This window comes from Otolemur garnettii, unplaced genomic scaffold (genome assembly GCF_000181295.1).
Source record: "Otolemur garnettii isolate 467f Iridium unplaced genomic scaffold, OtoGar3 scaffold00005, whole genome shotgun sequence".
Taxonomy (NCBI): domain Eukaryota; kingdom Metazoa; phylum Chordata; class Mammalia; order Primates; family Galagidae; genus Otolemur; species Otolemur garnettii.
This window is the reverse complement of record NW_003852400.1, coordinates 40223338-40237318: the sequence shown is the minus strand read 5'-3', so window position 1 is coordinate 40237318 and position 13981 is coordinate 40223338. Positions and strand designations below refer to the sequence as shown.

Genomic DNA, 13981 nt, shown 5'->3' with positions numbered 1-13981 from the left:
CATTGTTGTTTTGGCGGGTCCGGGCTGGGGATTCGAACCCGCCACCTTAGGTGTACGTGGCTGGCGCCTTAGCTGGTTGAGCTATAGGCGCCGAGCCCATTTGGTCTATTTCTAATGTTCTTGTTTGTTTGTATTTGGTTGCCGTAACCAAGTACCACAGACTAAGTGGCTTAAATAACAGAAATGTGTCTTTTGTAGTTTTGGAGGTGTTAAATTCAAGATCTGGGGGTTACCAGAGGGTGGGTTGTTTCTTAAACCTCTTTCCTTAGCTTGCAGATGGCCACCCTCTTGCTGCCTCTTCATAGGATCTTTTTCTTTTCTCTGGGCTTGGCATCCTTGGTGTCTCATCCCTTATAAGGACACAGTCTGACTGGAGTTGGACCCACTCAAATACCTTCACTTTAAGTTAATCACCTTTAAAGACCTTATCTTCAAATAATGCTGCATTCTGAAATATTGGGTGTTATGACTTTAATATATGAATTTAAGTTGGGGGCATACATAATTCAGCCTATAACCTTATTACGCAGGAAAGGAAGATGGAATGAAAATCAGATGGAATGTTTAAAATGAGTGGAATGGAACTTTGAAATATCACTCTTTACCTTTTTTCAAATCATGAATTAACTCCTGTCATTAGCTATTTATACTTTATTCATTAAGAGCTAGAATTGTGGCCCAGCGAGTGGCTCACACGTGCAATCCTAGCACTCTGGGAGGCTGAGTTGGGTGGATTGCCTGAGATCATGAGTTCCGGACCAGCCTGAGCCAGAGTGAGACCTCATCTCTAAAAATAGGTGGACGTTGTGGCCAGGTACCTATAGTCCCAACTACTTGGGAGGCTGAGGCAAGAGGATTGCTTGAGCCAAAGAGTTTGAGGTTGCTGTGAGCTATGATGCCCTGGCACTCTACTGAGGGCGACAGAGTGAGACTCTGTCTCAAAAAGAAAAAAAAAAAACTGGCTTGGCGCCTGTAGCTCAGCGGTTAGGGTGCCAGCCACATACCACTGGAGCTGGTGGGTTCGAATCCACCCCGGGCCTGCCAATCAACAGTGACAACTGGCTCAGCGCCTATAGCTCAACCGGCTAAGGCGCCAGCCACGTACACCTAAGGTGATGGGTTCGAATTCAGCCTGGGCCCACCAAACAACAATAACAGCTGCAACCAAAAAAAAAAAAAAATAGCTGGGCGTTGTGGCGGGCGCCTGTGGTCCCAGCTACTTGGAAGGCGGAAGCAGGAGACTCGCTTGAGCCTAGGAGTTGGAGGTTGCTGTGAGCGTGATGCCATGGCACTCTACCCAGGGGGACAGCTTAAGGCTCTGTCTCCAAAAAAAAAAAAAAAAACAGTGACAACTACAACCAAAAAATAGCTGGGCGTCATGGTGGGTGCCTATAGTCCCAGCTACCTGGGAGGCTGAGGCAAGAGAATTGTTTAAGCCCAAGAGTTTGAGGTTGCTGTCAGATATAACACCATGGCACTCTACCAAGGGCGACAAAATGAGACACTGTTCCAAAAAAAACCAAAATAAAACTAGATTTATATTAAAATTTGTAAATACATTGCAGAAGCAAATAGGTGATTTTTTTTGGTTTGTCTCTATAGACATAAATTTAAGTATATAACTTTCACTTTTTCATATAGTACTTTTTAAATTTTATTTTTTATTTTTAAATTTTTTGGGGGGATACTCCATGACCGTGCGGCAGCCTTTTAGTTCTCAGCAACCTCAAACTCCGGTGTTCAAGTGATCCTATTGCCTTAGCCTCCCCAGTGGCTGAGACTATCGATGCTGACCATAATGCCCAGATGGTTTTTATATTTTTAGTAGAGATAGGAGTCTTGCTTATGGGATCCACTCTGCTTAGCCCCCCCAGAGTGCTAGGATTACAGGCCTGAGCCACCATTCTGGGCCTACTTTTTATTTTATTTATTATTATTTTTTAAATCAGTGAACTGATTATGCATTCTTTTTTTTTTTTTTTTTTGGCATTACAAATTTTATTTATTTATTTATTTATTTATTTGCAGTTTTTGGCCAGGGCCAGGTTTGAACCTGTTGCCTCTGGTATATGGGACCGGTACCCTACTCCTTGAGCCACAGGTGCCACCCTACCTTTTTATTTTAAATGATAAACTTTTTTTTTTTTTTTTTTGGAAACAGTCTCAAGCTGTTGCCTTGGATAAGTGCTATGGTGTCACAGCTCACAGCACCTTCCATCTCAGGCTCAAGCGATAGCCTCAGTCCTTCTATTTTTATTAGAGGCGGGATCTTGCTTTTGCTCAGGCTGATCTTGAACTCAAGAACTCAAGCAATCCACCTGCTTTGTGTTCCCAAAGTGGTGGGATTACAGGCATGACCCACTTCACCAGGCCTCAGATGATAAACTTTTAATTTTTTTTCTTATTTTAAATTCTCTGGAGCTTTTAGTGAAATTTTTTTTAAATTTACAAAACTATTTTTTCACTTTGAGTTACTAGACCTGAAATTTTTTCAACAAAAAGTTGTTGGAAAAATATTTCTCAGCACATTTTAGTATTTAACTTGCTAAAAGAGATAATATAAAATTTCTTTATAAATTCTAAAATACTTTCAGTTTTCATTTTTCACTTTTCACAAGACTTTTAAATGTAATGCAGATAGAGAAATAGAATTCCTAAATGTCTGAATTTTTGTGATGTGTGGTATATTTTGATAAGGTACACTTTTTTTTTGGAGTAGGGTCGGGACATAAGGTCTCATTTTGTTGCCATCACAACTTACTGCAACTTCAGTCTTCTGGCCTCCAGTGGTACTCCTGCTTCGGCCTCCCAAAGTGAAAAGGTTACAGGCATGAGCTACTACACACAGCCTGACAGTCTTAAAACTTAATTGCTTCATGAATGGTTTTTTTTTTCCTTCCATGTTCCCGCATTCACAATACAGGCTAGGCATGGGGTGTGGGTGGGGGTGTACATAGGGTAGGTTTACTCTGCTGCCTCTTTCTATACAGTCAGTGTAAGAACACAGCCTGGTAAGCACCAGGTCTTTATTAATATTTTATTGGACTTTATCTCAGGTTTTTCAGATTGTATCAGGGATTCTCTCTTGTAACCTTTATGATCATTTTCATGTCCATTGTGAGTTGTTGTTGTTGTTATTTTGGAGTCAGTCTCACTCTGTTGTCCCAGGCTAGAGTAACAGGGCCTCACCCTAGTCACAGTAACCTCAAACTCTTGGGTTCAAGGGATCCTTCTGCCTCAGCCTCCCCAGTAGTTGGGATGACAGGCACCCCACCATGACACTTTGCTAATTTTTCTGTTTTTAGTAGAGACAGGATCTTGTTCTTGTTCAGACTGGTCTTGAACTCCTGAGCTAGGTAGTCTACCCACCCCAGCTTCCTATAATGTGTACAGTAATATTCTTGATCATTTGTTAAAATTTAACTTTGGGGTTATTATGTAGTTGTAAATATAAAGCCTTATGCTAATTTGTTATTTGTAAACTTAGATATTTTCATGTTTAGAAATTCTGATTTAGGAAGATTGACAAATAGCCTAAGCTCTTATGGAAATGAGAACAGTTACCCTGTTGACTTTTGCCTTATTTTAAAAAAATTATGACTTTAATATGTTTAGATTCTGGTCTGGTCTGATCCCCAAACCTTTATTGACACTGTTGAGACAGCTTCTGGAACAATTAAAGTCAAAATGGAGAAGAGTAGTTTCTAAAGTATTTTGAAAACTTGTGATGATTGTTATTATAAAAAAAATTTTATTATGGAAATTTTCATATATTAAGTACAGAGAAGAGTATACATTTCTTTGTACCAATATGCAGCCTCAGCATTTACAAACATAGGGACAACCTTGTTTCAAATATAACCTATCAACATTCCCTGGTACTTTTTTTTTTTTCTTTTTGAGACAGAGTCTCACTGTGTCGGCCTTGGTAGGCGTCACAGCCACAACAACCTCAGACTCCTAGGCTTAAGCAACTCTCTTGCCTCACCCTCCCGAGTAGCTGGGACTACAGGTGCTCACCATAACGCCCGGCTAGTTTTTGGTTGCAGTTGTTATTGTTGTTTAGTAGGCCCTGGCCAGGCTTGATCCCACCAGCTTCAGATGTGGCTGGTGCCCTAGTCACTGAGCCATGGGTGCCCATCCCCTGGTACATTTTAAAACAGAGTCCAGATTTGTCTTTCTTTTAAAGCATCATAATTGCCATACCATTATCACATCTACAATGATTATTCTTTAATGCCATTTAATAAAGTATCCAGCTTTTATGTTCACATTTTTGCTTTTTCATACTTTTTTAGGTTGATTTAAGTAGGGAACCATACTTAGGTCCACACATGTGTTTGATGGATTATCAGTTGCCGTTATTTGTTGGAGAAACCAGACTATATGATTTGGAATAGCCTATAATCTGAATTTGGTAGATTACTTCTCCTACTTGTGCTTTAACTTTTTCCTCTAACTTGAATTTTCTACCATTGGTAGTTAGATCAGATTTCAAATTCCATTTTGGGTCAGGGAAGAATACATCATAAATGTACTCTGTACTTTTTATGAAAAATAATCAACTTTAAGTTATAATTTGAGTTTTACAGATGTGAACAATTGTATAACCACCACAATTACAAAAAATACCCAGTTAGCCAGAAAATTCCTTTTTGCCTCTTGTCGTCATCACCTTCCCCCGATGATCAATTTTTTTTCACTGTAGTTTTGCCTTTTCTAGATTTTTCCTTATAAATGGAGTCTTATAGTAGTAAGTTAATTGTACTTTAAAGGAGATCATTTTTGGCCAGGAGCTACAGGTCTAATTCCTTCCATTTTTATATGACAGGGACTTGCCATGAGGTGTTGAAGCCTTGTTTCACTGAGTTGGAGAGACTGGACCTAAATGGCGCAGCATGACTTTGCTCCAGCCTGGCTTAATTTTCCTACTCCACCATCATCAACAAAGGTACTCTTTCCTGCATCTCTCTTTTTGTCTGCCTCTCTTTCATTCATGTTCTACACAAATGAAATTAAAATGTGAAGGCTTAGTATCTTTGCAGAGAAGTACATTTATATTAAGTTATTTCATGTTGAATTGGTTTTATTCAGTCAGTTTTCAATATATCATCGACATGCGAAACCATTTACTTTCAAGTTGTCCTTTGGATCAGTGTTCCACAAATTTTAATTCATACCAGATACTTGGAACATTATACATACTACCTTTTTCTATATATTTTTTTACTGTTCTTAGATTGATTGCCTTTTTAAGTAATCATGCTGTCCAACATACATGGTGTACTTTAGTTGCAAAGTGCTTTGCCAGACATTATCTAATTTGAGCATAATTTCAAGAACGTGGTGATTTAGAATTATTCTTCATCCTTGGAATGTTCATTTTAAATATTGACCTCCTTTATCTATTTGGGCAAGTGAAATGGTTGAGTTAGAGAGAGTAAAGAGGTGTGCACAGGGAGGGATGGAGGTGATTTTATCAGGGCTTTATGTATTTGTCTCTGATTTTTTCATAAAGCTGTCTGCCTCTTTTGATAGGCTACCCCAGGTGTTAAGCTCCCGAAATTGCCAACTGATGGCTGTATTGTTTTCAGCAATGTTCCAGGGCATAAACTGCTCTGTGCTCAAATTCAATAGAAGTAGAGTAGGCCTGGGTTTGGGGCCAGTCTTCTGAGGTTTGTCTGACCCCATTAGGGCTCCTTTTAGCTCTTTTCCTAGTTCTTTCTGAATTAGTTGGCCATGTTCAGCTTATCGCTCTTCATTGAAAGGAGATAACAGGCTCCTTCTGTTTTTTTACCATCAGAATCCCCATTGTTTCTGAAAACTTCCTTAGCCTTGACTTTTTCCACCTTGTTTTAAGTAGTCATTTCCTTTGAGGTCTATTTTTCACACTGGTCAAAATCTCAGTACCACTATTCCAAAGCACAGCTTGCCTCTTTGTGTGGAACTTCTGTCCTGTCTAGGCCTTTTTTCCCAGTGTTGTAACTAGAGCAAGGGCAGCTGGAGCCTATTTGTCCTTTGAATCTGGTATAGAGTGCTCTCTTGTGAGTGTGAGATGGGCAAAGGAAAGGAACCCTAATTTCTTGACTGCACTCCTCATAAATTTAACTCTTCATTTGAGATTTGAGGGGATGAGAAATGCTGAGAGCCTGCCCTTTTGAATATGCTTTACGGATTGTTTAGGAACTGAAAGGAGGGAAACCTGTCGTCTTGACTGAGTGGATTGTACCACAGGACTCTCCAAGTTCTGAATTTTAGTATTTCTAAGCAAGCAATAGTAAAAACGATTAAAACCAAACGTAAATGACATACCACGTGAGCTGGCCAATACAGATCCTAAAGTGTGGGCAGATGGGGTAAAAATATGGCAAAAAATATGAAACCTGCCAGGTGCAGTGACTTATGCCTGTAATCCTAGCACTCTGGAAGACCCAGGTGGGTGGATTGCTTGAGTTCAGGGCAGGAGTTTGAGACCCGCCTGAGCAAGAGCTAGACCCCATCTCTAAAAATAGCCAGGCATTGTGGCAGCTTCTTGTAGTCCCAGCTACTTGGGAGGCCGAGGCAAGAGAATCACTTGAGCCCAAGAGTTTGAGGTTGTTGTGAGCTATGATGCCATGATACTCAACCCCAGGGCGACTGAGTGAGACTCTTATTTCCAAAAAAACAAACAAAAAACCCCCCAAAAGTCTATGTCAGGTCCGGGGTGGGATTTCCTCAAGAGGGCAGAATATATAGCTGCTTACCCCAGAGGGTTAGGGGTTTAGCTCCAATTACATAACTAAAAAATAACAGAATGCTAGTGATGTACTCTTCTCCTTATAACACTCCATTCTCACTATACAAATGTCAAACTGAGGTTAATCCAGATCAAAGGGCAGTAAATGAAATAATGGTTCCTTTGCATCCAGTGCCCACAACAACCCTTACACTCTCATACCTTAGATTCCTCCTGAAGCACAATATTACTCAGCTTTAGATTTGAACGATGCCGTCTTTACTGTTCATTTTCACCTGGAGTCTGGACAGATCCTGACACCAGGCATTATACCCATTTAATGTAGGGACTGTACTACCCCAGGGATTCTGAGACAGTCCTGGAATTTTTGGGACTGCTCTGCATAAACTTCTCAGAGAGCTGAACATGGCATCTCTGAGTGTCTTTATTTAGTATGTAGATGACTTATTAATCTGTGGCCCTTCATATAAATCTTAAGTTGAGGATACATTTCCTTGAGGAAAGATTTAAGGCGTCAAAAGAAAAGGCTTAAATGTACAAACTTGAGGTTACTTACTTGGGCTTGTCCTTTTTCCCTGATGAGAAGAGGCTTTCACGTGAGAGAGTTAAGACAATTTGTTTCCTCACTAGCCCCTCTATAAAAGAAAGAAAAAAAATGCTTAAGAGAGTTTCTGGGAATGACAGAATACTGTCAGATATGGGTTTCTTGATACATAGAGTTTGCTAAGACCTTATATGATGCTTTGAAGAGGGAAGATGTGGAAGAACTGAAGAAAGAGAAATGGCTTTTCAGACCTTAAAACAAACCCTTTTGAGTATACTTGATCTAAGACACTGAACTTCTGCAGGTTACTTTTGCTTTCTGTTTATGCTGCCTGTGCTGCTCCAGTTTTATTTTTAGTTTCCACTCACTTTTGCTTTCGATTACCACCGTGCCTTGGTTGAACTTTGTAGCTCAGCCAAGTAATGGAACCAGGTCAACTGGGTTTGGGGAACAGGGACACCCTCCCTTTCTGTGCAAACAATTGGATAGTCTTTGACAATTATCCTAAGAGCACATAGGAAATGAAGAAACAGTTTCTCAAGAAAACCAACTAAAACTTGGTAAGAATTTTTTTTTTTTTTGAGACAGAGTCTAACTACGTATGTTGCCCTCAGTAGAGTACTGTGGTGTCACAGCTCACAGCAACCTCAAACTCTTGGGCTCAAGCAATTCTCTTGCCTCAGCCTCCTAAGTAGCTGGGAGTACAGGTGCCAGCCACAATGCCTGGCTATTTTTTTGTTGCAGTTGTTTAGCTGGCCTGGGACTGATTTGAACCTGCCACCTTCGTTGTGTGTGGCTAGTGCTGTGACCACTGTGGTACGGTCAATGAGCCACTTGGCAAGAATTTCTGTACTGGACTTAATAACCTCCTTTACTTTTTCTCTGGAGATAATGTGTTTTAAAAACTTGGAGGGAGGGTGGTGCCTGTGGCTCAAGGAGTAGGGTGCCGGCCCCATATACTAGAGGTGGCGGGTCAAACTCGACCCAGCCAAAAACTGAAAAAAAAAAAAAAAAAAATTTAGAGGGTTTGAAGTCTTTCCATATGGAGGACTTATTTTGAAGACTTACTTTTCAAATAAATGAGGTTTTGAATACGTGGCTAAAATTTGGGGAGTAATGTGAACTTTATAATATTGTTATATATCAGGAGCACTAATTTAAAAAATGTTTATTTTCCTTCTTTGTTTTTATACAGCTTGATAAGAAATATTTATTTTAGGCTCAGTGCCTGTAGCTCAGCGGCTAGGGTGCCAGCCACATACACTGGAGCTGGCTGGTTCGAATCCAGCCCGGGCCTGCTAAACAACAGTGACAACTGCAACCAAAAAATAGCTGGGCATTGGGGTGGGCACCTGTAGTCCCAGTTACTTGGAAGGCTGAGGCAAGATAATTGCTTAAACCCAAGAGTTGGAGGTTGCTGTGAGCTGTGATGCCACTGCACTCTACCCAGGGCGACAGCTTGAGACTCTTTCTCAAAAAAAAGAAATGTTGGCTCGGCGCCTATAGCTCAACCGGCTAAGGCGCCAGCCACATACACCTAAGGTGGCGGGTTCGAATCCCCAGCCCGGACCCGCCAAACAACAATGACGGCTGCAACCAAAAAATAGCCGGGCGCTGTGGCGGGCGCCTGTGGTCCCAGCTACTTGGGAGGCGGAGGCAGGAGACTCGCTTGAGCCCTGGAGTTGGAGGTTGCTGTGAGCGTGATGCCATGGCACTCTACCCAGGGGGACAGCTTGAGGCTCTGTCTCAAAAAAAAAAAAAAAAAAAAAGAAATGTTTATTTTACTTAAAAATACCAAGCAGAAGGTACTGTAATAAAATAGTTTGTTAATACAGAGTTTGACAAAATGCAAAAATAGATTAGTTTTTACAGATATATTTACAAACACCCAAAACTATCATAGAGCATTGAAATTGTCATCTGTTTTCCAATTTTACTAAGAAGAAAGCCCTCGAAGCAGAATAGAGTGCTAGAAAATGGGCTTTTTGGATAGATTACGTACCACTCGTGATATTTTAAAACTAGTAGTCTGACTGTGGAGTGACTATATCTGTATATATTTTTCTGATAAAAGTCATAATGTGATGTTTTTGATTAGGTCACCTACTTAGTAGGAGGAGTGTTAATGAAAATTTGCCTGAAAGTCCTGCACTTGTCCCCTTGAAGCTGCATTAGAAAAAGAGGGACAAGAAGTTTGAGAAGAAAGAGAAGTTTTTTATTTTGCTGGCAAAGGAGGAAAATGGTAGACAGTGGTCTTAGAATCCACATTCCTGCTTTTAAGCAGAAGCACAGAACTTTTAAAGGTTCTGATCCTATAATCCCATCTTGGGCCAAGATACTATTATAGCCTCTGATGAGATTCAGCCAATCTTTGGTTAAGGCAGTCTAGACCAGGCAGGAAGAGATGGCTCATACCTGTAATGCCAACACTTGGGAGGAGGAGGTGGGTGCATTGTGTGAGCTCACAGGTTCGAGACTAGCCTGAGTCAGAGTGAGACCTTGTCTCTAAAAGTAGGCGGACATTATGGCAGGCTCCTATAGTCCCAATTACTTGGGAGGCTGAGGCAAGAGAATTGCTTAAGCTCAGGAGTTTGAGGTTGCTGTGAGCTGTGACGTCAGGGCACTCTACCAAGGGCGACAATGTGAAACTGTCTCAAAAAAAAAAAAAAAAAAGACAGTCTGGACCTCCACTGGATGAGATGGATTAATCTCATCTTCAGCTATCTTTTGTGGCACTAAAAACGAGATATTCTTTGCCTTTCCCAACCACTGACTTGAGGCAGGGTTTCTGTTCCCCAGAATTTGGGGAGACAAAATAGTTTTCAAGGCCATTTCCTTTGCAACAGTAGCTTTTGGTTGGCCTTTCTTCTATCTGCTAGTGGGCAGACATAAAACAACTACAGGTGATCATAAATTCACCTGTTAATTGCCTACCTATTTTCCTCTAAAGAGGAAATCAGAAGGAGGCCACACAATTAAGAATTTAGCTCTTTATTTTTAGAAAATTATATTTTCTCTTTAATAAGTTTATTTCCTATCATTTCTGAGATTTTTCATAGTAATTTCTGTTTTTGGTACAGTCAAGCTACGTAGCTATATTCATTTTGAAAGTAATTGATATAGATGTTTTGGCTGTTCTAGAATATAAGACCTGTGTAGAAAGGGCAAAAACAACCTGTTTCCCCTCTCATTGCAACATAAAAGGATTTCTATGACCAGGTGTGTGGGAAGTTTATCTGCACACACCAAGCAGTTCTCCAGCACACTCTAACTGGAGTTCAACCCTCTAATCACGTAGCCCTTTTGGTGACTTGCCCTATCCTGTAATTCATTTCAGTTCTCACTGGCTCGGCGCCTGTGGCTCAAGTGGCTAAGGCACCAGCCACATACACTAAGGTGGCGGGTTCGAATCCAGCCTGGGCTGGCAAAACAACAGTGATGGCTGCAACCAAAAAAATAGCCAGGTGTCATGGTGGGCACTTGTGGTCCCAGCTGCTTGGGAGGCTGAGGCAGCAGACTTGCTTGAGCCCAGGAGTTGGAGTTTGCTGTGAGCTGTGATGCCATGGCACTCTGCCCAGGGGGACAGCTTGAGGCTCTCAAAAAAAATTCTGACTGATAAGATCTACCTGGAGATAGTGTTAGATCCCATAGGTTGAGTGCTCTGAGGTGCTGAGTCCCAGAGGACTGCCCCCACTTCTGATGTCAGTTGCAAGTCTGGGACACCTGTACTTTTTTTCTTTTTCTTCTTCTTCTTTTTTTTTTTAGTGGTAAGATAGGATTTTATTAGAAAAGAATACGGAAGTAAAAAAGCACCAGAGCTTCTGGCAAAGGGGAAGACCTAAGTTGGAAGTTCCTCCTATGGGCCCTTTGTCTTGGGGTCTATATTACATTTTGGCCAGGACATTGTAGGTGGAAAAACATCTTTTTTTTTCAAAGTTAATGAGTACATTAACAAATGAATGAATGCAGTCTCTACAATGGTAAGGTTATCAGGTCCTTGCAGTTTTTATCTCTGGGAAAGGATTACGGTGTATACTCCCTACTCAGGGTGGAACCACCCAAAACAAGTCAGGCTGCTTTGTTCCTGACCTTGCTAGAGCCCAGAGGGTGTGGCCTGGAAAGGGCAGTCTGTCCTTAGGCGGGAAGGGGGTCTGATTTCTGAGTTCCCCTGGGCCTAGAGAATGGGGGGAGGAGGGTACCTATGTCAGCGGGACACACCTGTACTTATTACTAACTACAAACTAGGGTTTCTGTGACCCTCTCTCCTTGAGACTGATTAATTTGGTAGGATGCCTCTTAGAACTCAGGAAAACACTTGATCTTTGGTAGCGTATTATAAAAGATATCTGAAGAATAGATGGATAGAGGGATGTATTGTGTAGGGGTGGGTACCTGGAGCTTCCATGCCCTGTCTGGGTGTACTACCCTCCCACCACCTTCCTGTGTTCTACTGTTGATCAGTGGGTGGGGCTGAGAGTTCAACCTTCTAATCACTTAGTCTTTTTTTTTTTTTTTAAGAGACAGAGTCTCACTTTGTTGCCCTCAGTAGAGTTCTATGGCGTCACAGCTCACAGCAACCTCCAGCTCTTGGGCTTAGGCGATTCTCTTGCCTCAGCCTTCCTCATAGCTGGGACTACAGGTGCCCGCCACAATGCCTGGTTATTTTTTTGTTGCAGTTTGGCTGGGGCCAGGTTTGAACCCGCTATCCTTGGTATATGGGGCCAGTGCCCTACTCACTGAACCACAGGTGCCACCCCCTTAGTCTTTTTGGTGACTTGCCCTATCCGCAGGCTAGCTAGTTGCCCCACTTTAAATACTTTAGCATAAAGTCCTCTGTCTTTTGTTATCACAGGGCTCACTATGAATGGCAAATGATACTCCTATCACTCTAAAAGTTTCAAGAGTTTGAAAAAGAAGCCCTATAATAGAAGTCTGGACTACGAGTTGTTTTATGTCTGCACACATGAAATAAATTTCATGTTACTGCACACACTGTCAACACAGAAAGCAGTTTTAATAATTACTTTGTCTTCTACTCTGCTCTGTACTTAAAAGTAAGGTGACCAGATTTTAACATTGGTAAAGCGGGACACCATTGATGGGGGTGGGGGGGTGGGGTGGAGGTGAGGGGCAGTTCTTAATTAAAAATTTGGTCTATATGGAGCAACAAAAATTTTCATAGAACGTAAAAATAGTATTGTAATATATATATTTTTAGTTTCAACATAAGTACAACATACAAATATAATACATTAAAAAAAATTATGTATAGGGCAGGGCCTGTGGCTCAAAGGAGTAGGGTGCCTGTCCACCTGGGTGGCCTTGGCCAGGAGGGGAGTAGGGAGTTTACATTAGCCTTTTCATTTCCAAATGAAGTTACATTAACCTCTTCATTCCCAAATGGAGTTACATTAACCTTTTCAGCAGCCGAAAACTGTATATTCCCTTCCCGTTGTCCCAACCTTCCCTAGTTTGTCGTGCAGTCTTTCCAAAAATCAGGATTTTTTTTTAAACACTGCGGGCTGTGGGACAAATTGTTAAAAATTGGTCTGGTCACCTTACTTGAAAGGTACAGCTAGCTTGAGTCTCCTTTATTCAATAGATTTAGGACTTTGAAGTGTTTTGGATTTTTTCAGATTTTGTAACATTTGTCCTGTACCTGTTGAGCATCTTTTTTTTTTTTTTTTTTTTTTGAGACAGAGCCTCAAGCTGTCCCCCTGGGTAGAGTGCCATGGCATTACAGCTCATAGCAACCTCCAACTCCTGGGCCTGTTGAGCATCTTAATCTGAAAGTTCAAAATGCATTTCCTTTTGTAGCATCTAAAAGTTTCAGATTTTGATTTAGTTCTACTATGGAAAAAATAATAGACATTTAAGAAGTAATCTCAAAGTATAAGAAACTCTCATCATTACCCAAGACCTTGGAATTGATTACAATCAATTCATGTCTCTTAGTAACTGTCTTTCACTTTTTTTTTGTAGTTCAAAGTGTTAGTAGACGAAAAGGGTCCGGCCGCCTGTCACTGTTAGCTAATATTCAGAGACAGGATTAGATCCACTAAACTTTGTCTGAAAACTGGGATTCTGAATACTGAGAGTAGCCTCTCCACAACTGTTCTGTTCTTGTCTTTCCAAAATTACAATTTCATACATCTGAGTTAAAGGGAAGGCTATGTTAACCTTTATCTTAAACAACAATGGGCAGAATCTGTGATCTATAGTAAACAGTAATCAGTATAATAACATGACCCAAAGCAATATTCCAATTCAGAAGTGAATTGGAATCACAAAATCAATCTAAACTACTCAAGATAGGCATCTTTAGAGTGGGAGCTAAATTTATAAAACAGTAAGAATTGGGAGATGGGGTGAAGGAAAGGCAGGACCTAAAATGACCAGACCAGCTGTGTCACGTGTAAGGTAACGAGATTTTAACATTGGTAAAGTGGGACACCACTGACCCAGGGCAGGGGTGGAGTGTGTGTGGGGGTGTTCTTAATTAAAAATTTGGTCTATATGGAGCAACAAAAATTTTTATAGAATGCAAAAATAGTATTGTAATATATATTTTTAAATTTCAACATAAGTGCAATTTACAAATATAATACATTAAAAAATTATATATAGTATTATTTTATTCTTTGGCATATTTCTCATTTGAGTGAATTTTTTTTTAGTAGATTGCTGTTGTTGTTTAAAAG

The 13981-nt window shown here is 40.7% G+C and overlaps 1 protein-coding gene and 1 non-coding gene across 4 annotated transcripts in view; one reads left to right on the top strand and one right to left on the bottom strand.

The window, feature by feature from the left end:
* The window catches only part of GPBP1 (GC-rich promoter binding protein 1), an 87460-nt gene that overhangs the window by 26728 nt on the left and 46751 nt on the right, over window positions 1-13981 (top strand). For all 3 annotated transcript variants that reach the window (XM_023518960.1, XM_003782748.2, XM_012812136.1), the window contains exon 3: window positions 4832-4951. In XM_023518960.1, the coding sequence (XP_023374728.1) occupies window positions 4889-4951 (63 nt within the window). In that variant the 5' untranslated portion in view covers window positions 4832-4888. The remainder of the gene's footprint in view (window positions 1-4831; window positions 4952-13981) is intronic.
* Window positions 2899-3026, bottom strand: LOC111721998. The gene has a single exon (XR_002770971.1). It is a non-coding gene; the product is annotated as a small nucleolar RNA SNORA51 (small nucleolar RNA).